The 23,116-nt window shown below is 43.7% G+C and overlaps 1 protein-coding gene across 1 annotated transcript in view; it reads left to right on the top strand.

Moving 5' to 3' along the window:
• The first annotated feature begins 3,918 nt into the window (after window positions 1-3,918).
• LOC106580942 (schwannomin-interacting protein 1) overlaps window positions 3,919-23,116 on the top strand; it is a 56,455-nt gene continuing 37,257 nt past the window's right edge. The window contains exons 1-2 of the mRNA XM_014162527.2: window positions 3,919-4,445; window positions 10,821-11,654. Of these exons, the coding sequence (XP_014018002.1) occupies window positions 4,440-4,445; window positions 10,821-11,654 (840 nt within the window). The 5' untranslated portion in view covers window positions 3,919-4,439. The remainder of the gene's footprint in view (window positions 4,446-10,820; window positions 11,655-23,116) is intronic.

A 23,116-nucleotide genomic window follows, 5' to 3' on the forward strand; every position in this document is an offset into this window, starting at 1 on the left:
GAGCCCCTTTCAGTAGTTTTACGGGCATCCTGTAACCTGTTTACCTTCTATCCTTTCTATTTTGGAGAACTTTGGCTCCTTTTCTGGTTACAGGCTGAATCTCCAGAAAAGTTAGTGCTTCCCAATCAATCCAGCAGTGCTACAGCTCCAGCAGATAGACTTGGCTCTGGTTTCAAATACCTTGGAGTCAACTTACACTACCGTTCAAAAGTTTGGGGTCACTTAGAAATGTTTTTTTATTTTTTATTTAACCTTTATTTAACTAGAAATGTCCTTGTTTTTGAAAGAAAAGCACATTTTTGTCCATTAAAATAACATCAAATTGATCATAACTACAGTGTAGACATTGCTATTGTTGGTAATGACTATTGTAGCTAGAAACGGCAGATTTATTTTATGGAATATCTACATAGGTGTACAGAGGCCCATTATCAGCAACCATCACACCTGTGTTCCAATGGCACATTGTGTTAGGTAATCCAAGTTTATCATTTTAAAAGGCTAATTGATCATTAGAAAACCCTTTTGCAATTATGTTAGCATAGCTGCAAAATGTTGTCCTTATTAAAGAAGCAATAACACTGGCCTTCTTTAGACTAGTTGAGTATCTGGAGCATCAGCATTTGTGGGTTCGATTACAGGCTCAAAATGGCCAGAAACAAAGACTTTCTTCTGAAACTCATCAGTCTATTCTTGTTCTGGGAAATTAAGGCTATTCCATGCGAGAAATTGCCAAGAAACTGAAGATCTGGTACAACGCTGTGTACTACTCCCTTCACAGAACAGCGCAAACTGGCTCTAACCAGAATAGAAAAAGGATTGGGAGGCCCCGGTGCACAACTGAGCAAGAGGACAAGTACATTAGAGTGTCTAGTTTGAGAAACAGACACCTCACAAGTCCTCAACTGGCAGCTTTATTAAATAGTACCTGCAAAACAACCAGTCTCAATGTCAACAGTGAAGAGGCGACTCCGGGATGCTGGCCTTCTAGGCAGAGTTCCTCTGTCCAGTGTCTGTGTTCTTTTGCCCATCTTAATCTTTTCTTTTTATTGGCCAGTCTGAGATATGGCTTTATCTTTGCAACTCTGCCTAAAAGGCCAGTGTCCCGGAGTCGCCTCTTCACTGAAAATAAACAGTTTACCCAAATTCCTTTATCTATTTCAATCTATCCCAAGTCAATCAATCAGGCTGTTATCACATTTATCTGGTCAGTAGATATTTACTTCAGAGATGCAAGTTTAGTGGAGGGCTTGCATTAGCCAACTTTTTATATTATTACTGGACAGCCAACTTTCAGAAATTGCCATTCTGGTTACATGCTCCAGATACCCCATGGTGCCACCTAGAGGCATATTGTATTTCTGCTTCTCTTCCTGCTTTGCTTTGCTCTTCTCTCCCAGCACCCCCCTCTCACTAAACTGGCAATCCTGTAGTGCTTTCTACACTTAAGATTTGGTACCGGTTTCGACAGCATTTTAAATTCTCCTCTGCATCTACTATGGGTCCTATTGATAAGAATCACTTATTCCCCGCTTCCTTAATAGATAATGGTTTCTCTCATTGGACAAGGAAAGGTGTTAAGTCCTTCCAAGACTTATATGTACATTTAAAAAAATCAAGTTTTCCCATCCTGGCCTCTAACTACTCTTTGCCTCCATCTCACTTTTTCCGTTACCTTCAAATTAGGCACTGTGTCTTCTCCCAATTTTCTGGCTTCCCTGCTCCACCCCCTTGCCAACCCAGGGATGGCATATTGACTCTATTACCTCAACAGAAAGCAGTAATTTCTCAGATCTGTGTATTGTGTCATTGGACAAACACGCCACCAACAAAACTAAATCTGCTTGGGAACGGGAAATGGGTGTTGAATTTATGAAGGAGTGGTGGGATGAGGTGATTGATAGAGTACGCTCCACTACATCTTGTGCTCGTCTTGGTCTCATGCACTTTAAGGTTTTACATAGGGTGTATTTTTCCAAATCCAGATTGTCTGAAATATATCCAGATGTAAATGATAGTGTGATAGATGTCATGTCTCACCATGTGACCTTAGTCACATGTTCATTCAATGCTCTAAACTACAATATTACTGGGATTCTATTTTAAAATGTTTATCTGAGATGCTTGAAATGAACCTGCAGCCATGTCCCTTGATAGCTGTTTTGGGTATTCCAGAAGACTTGTTCTCCTTGGACCCCAAAAATGCCGATATTGTTGCATTTACATCCTTATTAGCTCGACATAGAATTCTTCTCCATTGGAAGTCTGCTCAGCCCCCCTCTACTTCTCAATGGCTCAACGATTTTATGTTCTTCCTAAAGCTTGAGAAAATGAAAATTCTCTTAGGGATTCCAATGATACATTTGTTAGAAAATGGCAACGATTTATATCATACTTTAATGGCTTGCAGAGGCTCCCCTCTGATGAGATGCTTTAAGGTTTCCCAGTAGGCATTACCAGTAGTCATTACAAAATAGGTACAGTCATCAATATAATGCTATCCAGTCCAAGCAGCTTTGTCTAAGGTTTACTGATCATTTATTTACATATTTATTTCTGTTTTTGTTGCGCCACTTTTTCTATCTTGAATCTGTATTGAGTTGTTTGTATGTGAGACCATTTTTACTTTTTTCCTGTGTTCTTGTTTGTTTGTTTATTTGTTGTGACATCTCTGTAGAATTGTTGTTTCCTACGACCGAACTGAGGGAGAGTGTGGGGTGGGTTGGGTATATGGGGTGATTGGGGTGGGTGGTTGGGAGAGAGGGAATCGAGGTGGGGGAACTGAGGTAGGGGCGGAGAGGTACCGAAGGGGTTGGGGGGGTAGATGTGTTGTGTGGAGGGAGGGAGGGAGGGAGGGAGGGAGGGAGGGAGGGAGGGAGGGAGGGAGGGAGGGAGGGAGGGAGGGAGGGAGGGAGGGAGGGAGGGAGGGAGGGAGGGAGGGAGGGAGGGATATGGTAAAATCTTTGTATTTACATTGATGTACATTTGGTAAAACTTGAATAAAAATATATGTTTAAAAAAGTATACTGAGTTGTCAACTAAAGTGAACTCAACGTGAACTCAACAAAACATTTCACAATGTCATTGGATCTAGGTTAAACGTTTGGTGGAAAAAAGACAAAATGCCTTTACGTTGAGAACTTTTTGCAAATCCAATTAGTTTTCCACGTTGATTCAACGTGATCACATAGATTTGGGGGGTTGAAATTACTTCGATTTTTTGTTGTTGATTCAACCAGTTTTTGTTCAGTGGGTATTCTGCACTACTTTTGGATAGTAGTGCACTATATGGAGAATAGGCCTTGGCCAAAAGTGAGACGGAGAATGAGATGTCAGAGGTCTCTAGCCAAAAGTAGTGCACTATATGGAATAGGGTGTGATTTGAGACACACCCAGTGAATTCTGTGGACAGTGCTGCCCAGTGCCACCCTACCGCATGGCAGTCTGGCCAAAAGACTGAGACTAACCAGAGCTTGGTAACAAAACAGACCAAAACCCTCTGGGCCAAAACACGCTCTGCCCAGAAGACTTGATTTATATTTTTGATCATCAACATAGCACTAACAAGCCTTCAATCACTTGTGAAAAGTCAAGTGACTTCAATTACAAAGGACATGACAGCAGATTCCTTGAGATGTCCAAGGGTGCTTACAGCTTATGTAGTCACGGTGTGACAGAAACTGTTCCAAACCTACTCAGAACACCAGGGCATCTTGAATTATTCAACTAGATATAGTGTTGGGCTCTTTTTTTATCTCTCACTTTCTCTCTCTCTCTTCCTCTCTCTTTCTCTCTCTCTCTCTGTCTATCATTTTACCTCAATATACAATTCGCAAGGTCAGTGAGTGCAGAAGGCAGGGCTACTGTTCTGTCATCAGTTTGTCCTCAGAGCAGCCTGCTGCGATAGAGCGCTGTGAAGTTGAGACGCCGCTGTGGCAGGGAGCTCCTTTGCATGTGTGGGAGCGTTTAGTTGAGTGCACTGGAAAGCAGAGATACAGTATGTGTGAGGCTGACTTGTGCGGACGATAAAAACGCGCAGAGGGAGATTCACATTCACATTCTCTCGCCAATCATTGTGTGAGCCTGTGTGTGCATGCACTGAACGGTAGAAGCGACGTTTGACATCTGTACCGGGAGAGAAGAGAGGAGCGGCGACCAGGGCGCTCGCAAAATCGGGGATTTGTTTAACGCATCTATTTTAGATTTTTTAACGCGTGTTTTTTTTACCCAGCCTCGGGAGTGCTCGAGTTCCGCGGCGGATACACACATAGCAATGACTGGACTGGCATACGTTCTCAACAATTTACCGGCTTTCTGTAATATCTCCGGGTAGCGGATAATATCCTCACTAACTACCGAGTTATACTGACAAATAAAGATACAATTGTTGTCTGGTATTGACTTTAAGATGTCTTGAGACAAGACATTTTACAGAGAAAATGACAGTAAGTATTGGTGATGCGTTTGTTGTTATGACTAAGGAACCCATAGGCAGGGCTATTTGCATTACCTTCTTTCATGTCTTCTATAGGTCTTCGGTCAAAATAGATGTATTTAGAATATGCTGTTTTCTGTCATTCGGGCATTTTACTATAGGGCGTTTGCAGGTTAGTAGGCTATCATTAGTACAGTGTGTGCCTGGGCTGGTTTATTTTAGGATATAGGCTGTCTTATTCAATAGCCTATAGCAGCCTAACCATGGAGGGATAAACCGTTGTTATTGATATGTAGTGCAGTGTGGTCTATTGATAGGAACCCTGTCGTCAGTGTGCTGTCGTTATTTTGGTTGTCATCTGCGTTGTGAAATTGGGCGGTTCTGTCACCGCTGTTGCCGGGGGAAGTGAGGTTTCTCCCGTGACTTTTTTTTAGGAACATTACATCATTTGAGGATGAATGACTCAGCATATGGCTATATGCGCTCTACCTGTTTATGAAGTTGATATTTACCTGCATTAAAGGTTTGTATTAATTGGCATAAGCTGAACACGGGCTATTGCACAGAGCAGTGTTTTGGGTAGCCTAAATGACACTCTGATTTGGGGAAAAGAGGCAAGGGCGTTAAATGTAATGCGTAGATTATTCACAATTACATAAACATGACAGGGGTTTATTATTGTGGCCAGTGTCCTCTCCAATACAATAATTAAACCCAAAACTCTCGCCTCGCTTGCGGGGTGGGGTTCCGCGCAGCTGTCAATTTGCATGTATTGTGTGACCAAATCCACCCAGTGTGTAGCCTGCGAAGTTAATCGCAGAGAGGATCAACCAAAGCGGGCCCCACCGCTCCCCCGCCCAGCTGTCTGACGGGATTTCTCGCCTTCTTAATCACTTTAAATAATAAGGCTACACATTTTACACTGACTCAAATGAACCGAAGCCCAACATTTTGTTAATATGATAATACAGGAACTGGAAGCGTCACTTTAATTCCGACGTGTTTGATAGGCCTAGATCCGGTTCATTTTCTTGTAGAATAGTTATAGAGGCTACGCTACGCTCTTTTCCACCAATGGAGCCGTTGCCCTTTTAAGGACTCGCAGGTTGAGATTTAAAACGGATTCCCACGGTTTCCCTACTATAGGCTACGGTGGTAGCCTACTTCAATGGCTGGAGATTAAAGTAAGGACGCCATGATCCCTTATCCATCTTCTTAGTTATAATGTGCAGAGTAGGCTATTATAAAATCGTCCTTGAATAATCGTGGAATGGCAGGAGGAATTTCGAATAACAGCGGCCGGATGGATCACTGACAGTGCCGGTGTTTTTGATGAACATGTTGGTAAGGTTTGCTACATTGTAGCAAATTGTAACGAACGCACCACTCTTTGAAAGTCTGCGCAAGGATTCGTGACTTCATGTAGGCGATATGTCATATGTAGGCTAGACAACATGCTGATCTCGAATCTTAATCATAAACGTGACTGGACTCGGATATATGAGGGGAGGTGCTGGACGCACGCGCGTTTATGCCCCCCACCTAGACGTCAACTAGCCTACTACGACATTGACACTACGTGCAAACTATGAATCGGTGTGTCAACCCCCTTTTCAGATGTTGTCCTTATTAAAATAGTCCACATGTAAAATATAACATCAATGTAACGAAACATTGCCATCTTGCGAGAGTGCGAGTTAGAGTGAGCCACTGTTGCCAACAGCTCGACTGTTGCCAGCCTGACCCCCTCCAGATTATACTGGTTTGTCTGGGTCTGTGAGAAGAAATTAAATAATTACATTCCGTTACTTTTAGATTACTTTCCCCTTAAGAGGCATTAGAAGGAGACAAAATGTATGTTACCAATTGAACAATATATTGCAGGATAAATCAATGTTAAAGTTTACATAGCTGGCCATATGGATGTTACATTTTACTTTATGGGTTGGTTATGTAGGCTTCTTCTAACCCATCACTTTCTACTACATATAATAATATGATTAAATTATATCTTTACATTAAAAACCAAAGTCAATCAGGATTCCAGTCATTCCAATAAATGTTATACCCCTCAATCATCAAGAATAGGACTTGGAAATATGAAAATATAGATTAGCACAATTGTTTTACCTGAGCATAATCCCAAATCTAAGGACTAGCCAGCACTGATTTTGTTGTCATGGAGGACTGATTGGGCTCATTGATTCAAGTTGAAAAATAAATGCTGCACTCATGGAATGGCATGCTTTGAACACTACTGAATGCCATATGCTGCATTTGCTATAGGCCTTATTGTTTACCTTTTTGTTGGTGACACTTTGATATCTTGATAATATGCAGCTGTTTAAAGGGCAAATGAACAAATATTTTGGTAAAAAGCTGAGGGATGGGCCTGGATAAATGTAACCCCTCTCAGATTAATAGACAAAGCTATGGATGCAAGGACTGATCATCCATGATATCAAAATTATTGTTTTAACCATGTTATGAGGCTATACAGTGTTTGTTTACATTTACAATGTTTACAAACATTGGAGAAAAACAAACACTGTATAGCCTCATAACATGGTTAAAACAATAATATATAATATATATACACACTACCGTTCAAAAGTTTGGGGTCACTTAGAAATGTCATTGTTTTTGAAAGAAAAACACATTTTTTGTCCATTAAAATAACATCAAATTGATCAGAAATACAGTGTAGACATTGTTAATGTTGTAAATGACTATTGTAAGTGGAAACGGCAGATTTTGTTATGGAATATCTACATAGGCGTACAGAGGCCCATTATCAGCAACCATCACTCCTGTGTTCCAATGGCATGTTGTGTTAGCTAATCCAAGTTTATAATTTTAAAAGGCTAATTGATCATTAGAAAACCCTTTTGCAATCATGTTAGCACAGCTGAAAACTGTTGATCTGATTAAAGAAGCAATAACACTGGCCTTCTTTAGACTAGTTGAGTATCTGGAGCATCATCATTTGTGGGTTCGATTATAGGCTCAAAATGGCCAGAAACAAAGGACTTTCTTCTGAAACTCGTCAGTCTATTCTTGTTCTGGGGAAATTAAGGCTATTCCATGCGAGAAATTGCCAAGAAACTGAATATCTGGTACAACGCTGTGTACTACTCCCTTCACAGAACAGCGCAAGCTGGCTCTAACCAGAATAGAAAGAGGAGTGGGAAGCCCCGGTGCACAACTGAGCTAAAGGACAAGTACATTAGAGTGTCTAGTTTGAGAAACAGACGCCTCACAAGTCCTAAACTGGCAGCTTCATTAAATAGTACCAGCAAAACATCAGTTTCAACATCAACAGTGAAGAGCTGACTCTAGGATGCTGGCCTTCTAGGCAGAGTTGCAAAGAAAAATCCATATCTCAGACTGGCCAATAAAAAGAAAAGATTAAGATGGGCAAAAGAACACAGACACTGGACAGAGGAAGATAGGAACAAAGTGTTATGGACAGACAAATCTAAGTTTGAGATGTTCGGATCACAAAGAAGAACATTCATGAGACGCAGAAAAAATTAAAGATGCTGGAGGAGTGTTTGACGTCATCTATCAAGTATGGTGGAGGCAATGTGATGGTCTAGGGGTGCTTTGGTGGTGGTAAAGTGGGAGATTTGTACAGGGTAAAAGGGATCTTGATGAAGGAAGGCTATCACTCCATTTTGCAACGCCATGCCATACCCTGTGGACGGCGCTTAATTGGAGCCAATTTCCTCTTACAACAGGACAATGACCCAAAGCACAGCTCCAAACTATGCAATAACTATTTAGGGAAGAAGCAGTCAGCTGGTATTCTGTCTATAATGGAGTGGCCAGCAGAGTCACCGGATCTCAACCTTATTGAGCTGTTGTGGGAGCAGCTTGACCATATGCTACGTAAGAAGTGCCCATCAAGCCATTCCAGTTTGTGGGAGGTGCTTCAGGAAGCATGGGGTGAAATCTCTTCAGATTACCTCAACAAATTGACAACTAGAATGCCAAATGTCTGCAAGGCTGTAATTGCTGCAAATTGAGGATTCTTTGATGAAAGCAAAGTTTGAAGGACACAATTATTACTTAAATTAAAAATCATTATTTATAACCTTGTCAACATCTTGACTATATTTCCTATTCATTTTGCAACTAATTTCATGTATGTTTTCATGGAAAACAAGGAAATGTCTAAGTGACCCCAAACTTTTGAACGGTAGTGTGTCATCCAAAAATGGATGTAACAACTACAGATTCCACCTTTTTTAAAGCCTAACTTTTATTCTATAGGCTGGGATCCGCACTATGTAGATGTTGCAAGAGCACATTTTTCAGTTGTTGTCCACTGGTTTCGAAAACAATGGTTGATAGGCAGTTTAAACTCCTTGAATTCAACCATTATTGGGTTCAAATACACATTTAGATTTGTGAACAGCCATCCACAACAACCACAATTCGTAAGGCGCAAATAGATAAATGAGAGAGTAGCAGTGTGATTTACATCAATGCGCTATGTAGATATCAATGATAAGTGAAATCCGTATCGCCGTAGATACTGCTGTCATCCTTACCTCCAAGCGTTTATTCAAGTTGGATAGTCTTTGGATGCCGACAGCAGTCGCGCCATTGGAACACATAGATTGGACTGTAGTCTATAAAAGCCTATTTCAGCTCTTTTCCCGCGATCCATCAAACACATTTGGTGTGTCATCATAGTGGTCTCTGATTTATGGTCAGACTCGCTCACATTGAACAAATTTAGATTTGCTCCTTTTTTCAAAGCTGATTTGAATGTCATTGAGAAAACAGAGAAGTTTCCCCAACATCCTTTCTGAATTTAATGTAATCCTCGAAGTAATCATCTAGTTTTTCAAAAGTATCTGTAATCTGATTACAATATTTTTGTTGTTAATTTAACGGATTGCATTTATCCTTTTTTTGTAATTCCTTACGTGTAACGGATTACATGTATCATTTCATATGCAGGTCTGCATTTAAACTGCATATTAACTGTTATTATATATTTATAAACTGATATTTAAGATTAACTTGTGGATACCATTTTTATGTCCTTGTGTCCAGTATGAAGGAAGTTAGCGGTAGTTTCGCGAGTCAATGCTAGCTAGCGTTAGCGCAATGATTGGAAATCTATGGGTGTCTGCTAAGCATGCTAAGTATCCCTTTAATTAAGATAAATCTTTACCGAATGTGGTTGGGAAAAAAGTGTTACTGGTGAGGTGTTTGTCTATGTTGGTGGTTGCATTGATTGTTTTTAATGTCTGGGTTTGCAAATTATATTCAAATGTATGACACTCATTTAATCAACACTTTATGAATCCCATTCTTTGGTGTATTTCAAAACTAACTGGCCACAAGAAAAAAAAATCCTCTTGATGGACAATAATCATCATCAATCAATAACTCTTAGTGTGTTGGATGCACAACGATGTGTTTTTCCGGTTGTGACTCTGAATAAGCTTGTTTTTCATTAACTTTTTTAAGTGATGCCAGGCACTATGTTAATGCAGCCGATGAAAAAAGAGGTGAAAACACTCAAAGAGATTCAGGTCACGCTGAGATTTGTGGAGGCCCATAAACAAGACGGGCATTTTCATTAAGTTGGTAATCAATCAGACAGTGATTGCTCTGGCACTGGACAACAACAGCAACACACACTGTGGCCTCACACTGCAGACAGTCAAGGTCAGACAGCCACCCTGGACTCATCTGTTTAAGTCACTTACAGCCACTGCAATGTATACTATATATAGAGCCATGGCACAATGTCAGCCAGTGTCATTCACCTCTGGACGATTGGAGAAAGAGATTGGTAATACTCACATTGACCAATATTGTTGGGATGACTTACATGACTTACAAATACATTGTGGCAGCATCTGCTTCTGATTAACAATCTGAAATGGAAAACTTTGAGAAGATGTGTGTAATGTGTGATGATAGGATAAATCACTGCTCTCTCTCTCTCTCTCTCTCTGGTTCAACTGTTACAATGCAAACCTCAGACATGAATAAACAGAAGAAGTAGAGAGTCAGTCTGGGAGGAGAGGTTGTCACGGGGAGGAGAGAAGAGAGTGCGTCAGAGAGGGACTGAAACGGTGCCAAGGAAATGAATGTAGAGGAAGGAAGTTCTACCAGGAAGTGTTTTGTGGTTGTTGGTCTCAAACCACAACAGTAATCTCTGTGTGCACACTTCCCTAAATTCTCTGTTTGTGTGTCTTTCTCTTCCTCTCCCCCCTCTCTCTTTCAACCTCTATCTTTATCTCACTATTATAATTTCTCTTTCCAACTCTCATTCTTTCTTCTTATATTTTGATCTATTTTTCTCCATTCCTTCTCTCTCCCGCCTTTCTCTCCATCCCTCTTTCTCCCTCTGTTGCAGGACTACCGGGAGGATGGCATGGACTTGGGGAGCGACGCCTCCAGTCGCTCCAGCTCCGAGTCCAACTCCAACAAGGTGACACCCTGTTCTCCCTCCTTAGACCTGGCATGCCTGGAAGACTACAAGTCCTCCCCATCCCTGGAACTGGCAACCCTGGATGACTACAAATCGTCCCCATCTTTGGAACTGGCAACCTTAGAAGAGGACTACAAATCCTCTCCCTCCCTGGATCTGGCAACCCTGGAGGATGAGGACTATGAGGAGGATGAGGACTACCAGGAGTACAAGAAGAAGGTGATCGAGGAATGGAAGAGCGAGTACGGGGACGACTACAGCTCCCAGCAGCCCCGTGGCCAGGAGGAGGGTGGAGTTGTGGGGGGGATAGGGACGCCTGGCGGAGGCTTCAGGAAGCCAGTGAACAGCCGCAGCCTGGCCGAGGAGTTCCAGGATGTGAAGCCTCCACCCCTTCCTACTCACAGTGGACACACAGCCACCTTCGCTGCTGCCGTGCCTGAGGAACTGAAACAGAATGGCAACCTGATCCTGCCCCACTCCCCTACCAGGCCCCTACCCAGGGGCACGGGGGCCACCAAGCCCAGCCACAGGCGCTCCAGCCGGGGCAGAGGTGGCATTGGAGGAGGGGGTGGTGGTGGAGGAGGGGGAATAGGAGGACGGATGGGGGGATACAGAGAGGAGGAGATTGTGGAGGAAGAGTCCCTGCCCACCATGGACTGGGCCGCTCTAGAGAGACACCTGGCGGGGCTGCAGAGCAGAGAGCAGGAGAACCAGAACCTCAATCACAACCACAGCCTGGGAAAGACCGCCTACACCTCAGTGAGTGGAGACTTCACTTGTCTGTGTGTGTGCGTGCGTGTGTGTGTGCGTGTGTGTGCGTGTGTGTGCGTGCGTGCGTGCGTGCGTGCGTGTGCGTGCGTGCGTGCGTGTGTGTGTGTGTATGTGTGTGCGATTTCTGTGACTTGTTTTGTGTTGGATGGTGTAGGATGAAGCATGGAAGCATGTCAGTTGTGTGGATGTCAGTCATGGTGGGACAAATCAAGCCAGATAATGTATGGAGTGGTGCTTGAAGATCCCTCAGACATAGAAAGAGGTTGTGGGTCACTAGGCCTGTGCTATTGTTGTTTTCACAGATAATAGAAAGCTGGTATTTATACGGGCAATAATTGCAACAGCACAATATATCTCCAGACTCCAGGTTCTATAGGACTCCCACCCTGCTGTGTGTGGGGGGTTGTTGAAGATGTTCACTGTCATGTTTTCCTGCTTTCTCTGTGATCCCTGAGGATTTCGTCATGTGGTAATCCAACAGTTATCTGTGTCAGGTGAACTTGGGGAATATTATGTGTGTGCAGGAATGCTGGGATAAGGAGAGATTAGTGTGGCTCTAAGCTATATGTGCTGCTGCTAGGTATGTGCTGCTGCTAGCTATGTGCTGCAGACTGGAGTCCTGACTCCTGACTCCGTCTCAGCTTCCAGTCTGCTGCTGGAGGAGCATGGAAAAACACTGCAGGGCTGGGCAACTCCAGTCTGGGAGGGACCAGCACTAACACAGCTAAATTGAAGACCCTGATTAGTTGATACGTTTAATCAGGTGTGTTGGGCTGGAGCAAAATAAAACCCTGAAGGCCCTGTTGTCCTCCCCTGGTCTACGGCCTGTAAGTATGAGGATGTGGCAGGAAACAAGTCATGCCTATGAGATGGATCATTTGTTTTGGTGATTTTGTGTTTCTCCCAGCAGAGGGTGGTGTTGCAGTGTCTTATGGATCGCCGCTGCAGGATTTCAGATCCACAGGCTACATCCTGGTCTGGCACTGGCAGGTTGACAGGCTGCATATTGGAGTTATTTTTTGCATGACGCCAACCAGGCATAGAGAAGGTTCCTTCGGATGAATGTTTTATGGTTGATTGTCAGCTTGTGGGTAGGTGTGAAGAGGGCTGGAGTGATGTGGTTATAGAGTATGCTGGAATCTTGTCAAATCTGACCCACACACTGTTTGTTGCCTATTGAGGTCAGCACTTTTGAATCACTCTTGTTTAAATTTGTGTGTGCTTGAGTTTGTCTATTTGTCTGTTGCGTGTGTGTGTGTGTGTGTGTGTGTGTGTGTGTGTGTGTGTGTGTGTGTGTGTGTGTGCGTGCATGCGTGCGTGGTCTGAGAGCCGGAGAGCACTGGGGTTGTCTCCTTTAGCAGAGGGCTGAGAGTCCAGCCCTCTCCTCTCAGTCCTGACAGACAATAGCTGCTGCTGCTGTCTTTGTGTGACCGTCCTGGAGGCCTCTTTATCTCCCTAAGGCATGTCTGGAATGTGGGAAGGAGAGGGGGAGGACAGAGAGGAAGAAAGGTTGAGAGATGGTATCTCCAGTACCATGCTGTATCTACCGTATGGGTAATCCGCTTGTGTCAATATTCATTACCTGGTCAGCTCATGGTATTGTAAAGGCCTTCTATGGGAGAAGTCTGCCTCTCTCCACCTAACTCTCTCTCTTTGGGATAAGGGGGTAAGAATGCCATAGTACTGAGAGGATAGTAGTGGTTGTCAGTGGTGATTTTAGCATGTAAATCTTGGTGGGGCAAAGTCAACCAATTTGTTTAGATGCATGCCAGCAAAGCCACTACACATAATTTATTATTTTATTAGACCTATGTGGTCTAAAAAGGACGGAAAATACAATCACGAGGATCCACTTTTATAGACAATATATCGACGCATAGACAGCGCATTGCACAAACAAAACAACCCTCGCAATATCAACTAGAATTACATGGGTCTATTACTAAAACTATTTTATTTCTATTTTTATTTTTAACCTTTATTTAACAGGGAAAGTCAGTTAAGAACAAATTCTTATTTACAATGACGGCCTACACCGGCCAAACCCGGACGACGCTGGGCCAATTATGCACCGCCCTATGGGACTCCCAATCACGGCCTGATGTGATATAGCCTGGATTCGAACCAGGAACTGTAGTGACGCATCTTGCACTGAGATCGCCACATCATTTATGCTGCAGCATACAAGGCATTTTTTTGTACTCACTGCTGTTATGCTGTGCTCACTTGAAGGTGTCACGGTGATCCTTCTTGTGGGCATACTTTGTCATCAAAGTCTGACATTCTCTGGAATTATGGTCCTTTCAAGACAACTGGGAACTCTGTTCGGAGTTCTTAGTGTCGGAGCTCTAGAAAGAGGCCAGAGTTCCTGACTTGGAATTCCGAGTTGCATGACCGTTCAAAACGTACAGTATATCTCTCTCTCGGAGGACCTGAGCCCTAGGACATGATGACTCCTTGCTGTCCCCAGTCCACCTGGCCGTGCTGCTGCTCCAGTTTCAACTGTTCTGCATGCTGTTGCACCCTGTTGCACCCTCGACAACTGTGATTATTATTATTTGACCATGCTGGTCATTTATGAACATTTGAACATCTTGGCCATGTTCTGTTATAATCTCCACCTGGCACAGCCAGAAGAGGACTGGCCACCCCTCATAGCCTGGTTCCTCTCTAGGTTTCTTCCTAGGTTCTAGGGAGTTTTTCCTAGCCACCGTGCTTCTACACCTGCATTGCTTGCTGTTTGGGGTTTTAGGCTGGGTTTCTGTACAGCACTTTGAGATATCAGCTGATGTAAGAAGGGCTATATAAATACATTTGATTTGATTTGATACACAGACACACACACACACACACACACACACACACACACACACACACACACACACACACACACACACACACACACACACACACACACACACACACACACACACACACACACACACACACACGCACACTTGGTTTGCATAAGGTTTAGTAACACAGGGCCTACTGATAACACCTACAGTTCCTAGACCTTCTCCCTAGACTTAGTATAGTAGGCATTGGAATTGTGATGTCTCTGCGTAGATAAGGAATAGGAAATAGCTGTGAAATCCTGACTGAGCTCCGAGGAGAGATATCAGAGTGGAGACGAGGGTTGGACTTAAACAAGCTCATTTCCTGTTTGAATTTCAACATCCGGAGCACTTCTGCCATTTCCCAACATGGGAATGTCATTGGGATACACAGATCCAGGATACTGTGAGAGGATGAAGACAGCATGTCTTTATTAGAGGGAATGTCTGGTGGGATACACAGATCCAGGATACTGTGAGAGGATGAAGACAGCATGTCTTTATTAGAGGGAATGTCTGGTGGGATACACAGATCCAGGATACTGTGAGAGGATGAAGACAGCATGTCTTTATTAGAGGGAATGTCTGGTGGGAAGGAAAGGGGATGGGAGAGGGCTTCTAACATGTTGTTACATTTTTTGACATCCACTCAGGCGAACCACCAGCCAGACGGAGGAGGGAGAGGGGTGGGGGAGGCCGGCATGGATGGGTTTGGGGTCCTCTGTGGTTTTACACCTCAGAAGATCCTCCGAAAGAGCTGGGCTTTTAGGAGGAGTGGAGGTAGGGGTGTACATATTATTCATGCAGATAGACGATATGCATTTTGATGTGTTATCTACAGTTTGCCACATCTGCATATGCCAGCTACTTGTACTGAACCTCAGCTACGATAGTAAGACCAGACCCTGGGCCACACACACACACCGTTCCCTTAGGTGTGTCCTCTTCCTGCTAGCCGGTCTGCCGTTGTCATGGCAACTTTCTCCACAGTGTTTTGCCGGCTGGCTGGGAGAGGAAGTGTTGATTAATGGGACTGGCTGTGTAGAGCTGTGTGTGCTGCTACGGTATGGCCACCGATCAGTGTGCCAGCCTGCCTGCTGCCCGTACACCACAGAGCCAGTCGGTCTGTTTCTGTGTGACTGTACTATTGGAACTATGAACCACTGTGTTTAGTTACAGGAGACCAGGGGTAGTGTTTCCACTCTCTAACATCTCCCTCTTCCCTCTGGATCTTGGTTAGAAAGAATTTGCGGTGAGGAGGTCGAGGGGTGAGGTGACCTTTATATAATGAAGGCCTAACAGGCTCTGGAGGCACGTGGCAGTTAGGGGCCCCCAAACCAAAACAATAATGTTATCCTTCATAACCAGGGCCGAGGTGAAAGATTCAGAGGCTGTGAAATCATTTACCTCATAGGAAAGGTACTTTAATACACACATCTATATTTAACACTACATTTACATTTGTGAAGGCCTATGGGACACTCATGTCTGAGAAAAGATATACATTTATTCAGACACACGTGCACACACACAGAGATCCAGTCATGCCCTGTGGGTAGACGGTGTGCTCAGTAGAGAAGCTTTGTTGTGACATGCAGCACCCCTCCCATCACTCACATACCAATGGAGGAGCAGAGTGATAGGGAGGGAGGAGCTCAGCCTGAAGCTATATTAATATATACACACACATACACTACCAGTCAAACGTTTTAGAACACCTTCTCATTCAACGGTTTTTCTTTATTTTGACTATTTTCTACATTGTAGAATAACAGTGAAGACATCAAATCTATGAAATAACACATATGGAATCACATAGTAACCAAAAAAAGTGTTAAACAAATCAAAATATATTTTAGATTTGAGATTCTTCAAATAGCCACCCTTTGCCTGGAGAACATGTCTTCACTATTATTCTACAATGTAGAAAAAGTAAAAATAATGAAAAACCCTTGAATGAGTAGGTGCTGTAAAACTTTGGACCAGTAGTGTACACCATATATGCAAGTCTGCACGCACACACATGTAATGTATTCTGTGCAACACATGGCTCAGCATGTGTTCTAACCTCAGTTTTGTGTGACACACACATACACACATAAACACATACACACAATCACACTTGTACATATTTTCCAATGAATGTGCCTTTGCGCTAAATCCCTCAGCATGTATTGCAAGTATCAGCATGAGGCTAGCACATAGATAAAAACACACAGCAACTGTTCAACATGCAAACACACGTTTATGTCTGTTTGTATCTCTGCATGTGTAGCAACATGTCTCACAGGACTCACATCCATATCAGGTCAGCACACACCAAAGAAATGAATATGCACACGCATTTGTACTGACTAATGCATCCAGTTGAGTGTTAAAAATAAATGCACATTGACTTGACAACACACCACACACATCTACCCACATGCACGGACACACATTTATCTGGCAGGGCAGGCAGCATGAGTATGTTTCCCTATCAGGTTTTATGTCAGGATCAGAGGAGAGATAAAAACACCAGCATTTACCATTGACCCTGTTAGATCAGCTGCCTGTGGCTGAGTAAAGTAATGGAAAGACAACATTACAGGGACATTTTCTTCAAGCTGTCGCTATCTACCAGCATGCAGGAGAAACACAGCCTGAATCAACAGAGGAAGAGTGGAACAAGCTGTCCTAGATAAGCTCACATGGCTGAGGAAACCGAAGTATGTGACAGAGATAGCGTGTTGAAGCAAGGGAAGAGAGAGAGGTGGAGAATAGAGCCGTGGAAGGGAGAGAGACTTGAAGGGCTTGCCTTCTCTCCATCTTTTTGTCTGTCTCTTCCTATCTCTCCCTCTCTGTTTGGAAACTGTGATTATGTGGTAGTTGTTTTGTGTCTGAACCCTGCCCTGAGCACTCCAGTACTAACCACTACCCTCAGACTGCAGTCAGCCCTGTGCCACGTTGAGAGAGAGAAAGAGAGAGAGAGAGAGAGAGAGAGAGAGAGAGAGAGGCGGGGGGAGAAGATTGTAGGGTAAGAGAGGTTTCTAGTGCAAGCAGTCATAGAGGATATATAGAATCACAAGCAGTCATAGAGGATATATAGAACCATAAGCAGTCATAGAGGATATATAGAACCACAAGCAGTCATAGAGGATATATAGAACCACAAGCAGTCATAGAGGATATATAGAACCATAAGCAGTCATAGAGGATATATAGAACCACAAGCAGTCATAGAGGATATATAGAACCACAAGCAGTCATAGAGGATATATAGAACCACAAGCAGTCATAGAGGATATATAGAACCACAAGCAGTCATAGACGATATATAGAACCACAAGCAGTCATAGAGGATATATAGAACCACAAGCAGTCATAGAGGATATATAGAACCACAAGCAGTCATAGACGATATATAGAACCACAAGCAGTCATAGAGGATATATAGAATCACAAGCAGTCATAGACGATATATAGAACCACAAGCAGTCATAGACGATATATAGAACCACAAGCAGTCATAGAGGATATATAGAATCACAAGCAGTCATAGACGATATATAGAACCACAAGCAGTCATAGACGATATATAGAACCACAAGCAGTCATAGAGGACATATAGAACCACAAGCAGTCATAGAGGATATATAGAACCACAAGCAGTCATAGACGATATATAGAATCACAAGCAGTCATAGAGGATATATAGAACCACAAGCAGTCATAGACGATATACAGAACCACAAGCAGTCATAGAGGATATATAGAACCACAAGCAGTCATAGAGGACATATAGAACCACAAGCAGTCATAGAGGATATATAGAACCACAAGCAGTCATAGACGATATATAGAATCACAAGCAGTCATAGAGGATATATAGAACCACAAGCAGTCATAGACGATATACAGAACCACAAGCAGTCATAGAGGATATATAGAACCACAGCAGTCATAGACGATATATAGAACCACAAGCAGTCATAGAGGATATATAGAATCACAAGCAGTCATAGACGATATATAGAACCACAAGCAGTCATAGACGATATATAGAACCACAAGCAGTCATGGAGGATATATAGAACCACAAGCAGTCATAGAGGATATATAGAACCATAAGCAGTCATGGAGGATATATAGAACCACAAGCAGTCATAGAGGATATATAGAACCACAAGCAGTCATAGAGGATATATAGAACCACAAGCAGTCATAGACGATATATAGAACCACAAGCAGTCATAGACGATATATAGAACCACAAGCAGTCATAGAGGACATATAGAACCACAAGCAGTCATAGAGGATATATAGAACCACAAGCAGTCATAGACGATATATAGAATCACAAGCAGTCATAGAGGATATATAGAACCACAAGCAGTCATAGACGATATACAGAACCACAAGCAGTCATAGAGGATATATAGAACCACAAGCAGTCATAGACGATATATAGAACCACAAGCAGTCATAGAGGATATATAGAATCACAAGCAGTCATAGACGATATATAGAACCACAAGCAGTCATAGACGATATATAGAACCACAAGCAGTCATGGAGGATATATAGAACCACAAGCAGTCATAGAGGATATATAGAACCACAAGCAGTCATAGAGGATATATAGAACCACAAGCAGTCATAGACGATATATAGAACCACAAGCAGTCATAGACGATATATAGAACCACAAGCAGTCATAGAGGACATATAGAACCACAAGCAGTCATAGAGGATATATAGAACCACAAGCAGTCATAGACGATATATAGAATCACAAGCAGTCATAGAGGATATATAGAACCACAAGCAGTCATAGACGATATACAGAACCACAAGCAGTCATAGAGGATATATAGAACCACAAGCAGTCATAGACGATATATAGAACCACAAGCAGTCATAGAGGATATATAGAATCACAAGCAGTCATAGACGATATATAGAACCACAAGCAGTCATAGACGATATATAGAACCACAAGCAGTCATGGAGGATATATAGAACCACAAGCAGTCATAGAGGATATATAGAACCATAAGCAGTCATGGAGGATATATAGAACCACAAGCAGTCATAGAGGATATATAGAACCACAAGCAGTCATAGAGGATATATAGAACCACAAGCAGTCATAGAGGATATATAGAACCACAAGCAGTCATAGACGATATATAGAACCACAAGCAGTCATAGAGGATATATAGAACCACAAGCAGTCATAGAGGATATATAGAATCACAAGCAGTCATAGACGATATATAGAACCACAAGCAGTCATAGAGGATATATAGAACCACAAGCAGTCATAGAGGATATATAGAACCACAAGCAGTCATAGAGGATATATAGAACCACAAGCAGTCAGGGTTAAACTGATAGAGAGAGATGAAGTGGTATAGGGAGGTAGGGCAGCAGTGTGTGGATAGGCTAGGATCAGGGGGAGGGTGGGAAGGAGGGATAGGTCCAGACCAGGGGAGGACTAGGGGGGTTAGGGGTGGGCAGGGCCATGACCAGGTGCTTGGGTTCCGGTGACTGGTTCAGCCCCCAAGCGTCTGGGACTCTACCTAACCCGCCTGTGTGTGTCAGTACCCGCTCCAGCACGCCCGGCCTCCTACACAGCTCTCACACACACTCCTCACACACTCGCGCTGTGAGCAGACAGCGCTGTCCAGGCTTTAAAGTCGGACCGTTTTCTCTCTCTCCTGCTGTTGCTCTACAGATGTTTATCTTACTGCTTCAAGGTTCTGCTTTTTCTCTACCTTTCCTCTGAGAGATCACCAGCGGCTGGGAAGATTGTTTTTTATTAGTGGAGGAGTTTACAGCTCAATCTTGGATTCCACACAGCAAGTTGGGCAGTACACTCAGGTAAACACAGTACACTCAGGTAAACACAGTACACTCAGGTAAACACAGTACACTCAGGTAAACACAGTACACTCAGGTAAACACAGTACACTCAGGTAAACACAGTACACTCAGGGCAGTACACTCAGGGCAGTACACTCAGGGCAGTGCACTCAGGTAAAGGAACATGTCCACCTCTCATATCAGGGGTGCTCAACTTACTATATATATAACCTTTATTTAACTATGCAAGTCAGATTAGAAAACATTCTTATGTACAATGACGGCCTACCAAAAGGCAAAAGGCCTATAAATGTTGTACTTTGGGTTATAACTTGTTCTTTAGAAATTTGTGTACAAGAATATGGATTTTTCCATACAGTTTCTTTGTAAAGGACTGCAGGTATTTCTCTCTCATAGACCCACTTCAGTGATGATACAGCCCAGCTTTCCATAGTACAAACACAGAGTGAACCTGTGTGTTTCACTGTAGACCCAGCACAGAGAAAGACCACATGCCTTTCAGTAGCCAGAGGGGTGTCTTTTCTTCTCCAGGACTGTCTGCTATGTGGCGTCTAACAAAGAGCAGGTGTGTTCTGGTCTGGAGCGGAGGAGAGGGGGATGATCCCAGCCATGATGTGGTATTACTAGCTGGGACTCAGACTGTTCTCTCTCTCTGTCTAATCCCATCATACCTGCCTGCGCTATATTACGACTACATTACTACCATGGGATGTTTCCATCTGAGAGGGTTTGACCTGACTAAGATGCAGTTTGAACCAATATGTTGTAACTGTGGTAATATAGTCAGTCAGGCTCTGTCCTCTCTTCTCTGTTCTGTCTGCCTGACAGTCGTGACTTTGCAGTGGACACAATCAGAGGTTTGTTCTGTTCAGCGAGGGGTCTGATTTAGCTGTTGGCCTGGAGCAGTGTTTTCTTGTGGTGGAGGAAATGTGCTTGAGGACTAAACCACCTGGCCAGCTACCTCACAGACTTAGACTGTGTCCCAATGACTTGGTTTGTCTGGTGCTAATGACGTTGGCTCTCGAACCGTGTGTGGTCAGCTCTGTGTGTGGTCAAAGAGTGTTGGAGTCAGTGGGTGGGGATCTGTGCTGTGGTCCAGCTGTTCTAACATGACCATGTATCTGACATCACAGCCACACATCTGGACCTGACATTTACATACAAACTTTCACTGATACAATATATAGTATAACCCCCTTCACATACACCGCAGAGAGAGGGAGAGAATACTGTACACACACACACACACCCATACAAACACACACACACACACACACACACACACACACACACACACACACACACACACACACACACACACACACACACACACACACACACACACACACACACACACACACACACACACACCACACAAATAGAACAACACATGGAAACCAAAAAGTTGCAGGAAAGTTGCAGAGTCATCAGGTTTGGGTCTGGTGTAAGCGGCTAGACAGGACTGGCACAGGAAACACACACACAATCACAACTGCTCCCAATAGATTTAAAAGTGCAGTACTATCAGTGGCGGTCTCGATGACCCCACCTATTAATGACACACACTCACACAGCTTGACTGGTCTTCCCTTCCTTCTACATTCAATCTATCTCCTGGGGAATCAGTTCAGTGTACACCACATAGAGAGATGAATGGTTATATCACCTGGATAAGCAGTTAGACCCAAGTCTAGGCCACCTATAGAGCTGAGTCTAGCTGTGTAGTCTCTGACCCTACCAGATGTCTGTGACCAGACATACAGCGTAGGGTTGAAGGTCAGGGTAGAGCAGGACAATCCCTACACCTGACCCTGAGAGGAATGGTATGTCCTCTCCTGTGTGGATGATGGTGTGACGTCATCAAGGCGAGCCAGCTGCAGTGCGGAGGCCCGGGCGGTGTGGAGGGAGATTGCAACGCTGGAGACATGGGGAGTGTGGGTAGAGATGGACGGACAGCAATGACTGTGCTGGAACAGGATAGCCCAGAGCTACACATTCCATCAACGTCTCTCAGCGTGCGCATACACACACACTCACACCCTTCCTCTGATTTAGTCACTGTGAGTCACTGAGCTCCTAGAGAGAGCAGAGAGGTGTGGAGCTCTTCACGTCTAAGTCTAAATGTAGATATACAGTACAACCTAGCAGCATACCCAACAGAGAAATGCGTACCTTTTTACTAACCACTCACCTACCCTTGACCGAATGTATTGTAACTAGATCATCCACCCTACTGTATACTCTCCCTCCAGCCAAATACCGTTACCCCGGCCCCACTTTCTCTCCAGTTCCACCCTACTGTATACTCTCCCTCCAGCCAAATACCGTTACCCCGGCCCCCACTTTCTCTCCAGTTCCACCCTACTGTATACTCTCCCTCCAGCCAAATACCGTTACCCCGGCCCCCACTTTCTCTCCAGTTCCACCCTACTGTAAACTCTCCCTCCAGCCAAATACCGTTACCCCGGCCCCCACTTTCTCTCCAGTTCCACCCTACTGTATACTCTCCCTCCAGCCAAATACCGTTACCCCGGCCCCCACTTTCTCTCCAGTTCCACCCTACTGTATACTCTCCCTCCAGCCAAATACCGTTACCCCGGCCCCCACTTTCTCTCCAGTTCCACCCTACTGTAAACTCTCCCTCCAGCCAAATACCGTTACCCCGGCCCCCACTTTCTCTCCAGTTCCACCCTACTGTATACTCTCCCTCCAGCCAAATACCGTTACCCCGGCCCCCACTTTCTC

The sequence above is a fragment of the Salmo salar genome, chromosome ssa20 (assembly GCF_905237065.1).
Source record: "Salmo salar chromosome ssa20, Ssal_v3.1, whole genome shotgun sequence".
NCBI classification, from domain to species: Eukaryota; Metazoa; Chordata; class Actinopteri; order Salmoniformes; family Salmonidae; genus Salmo; species Salmo salar.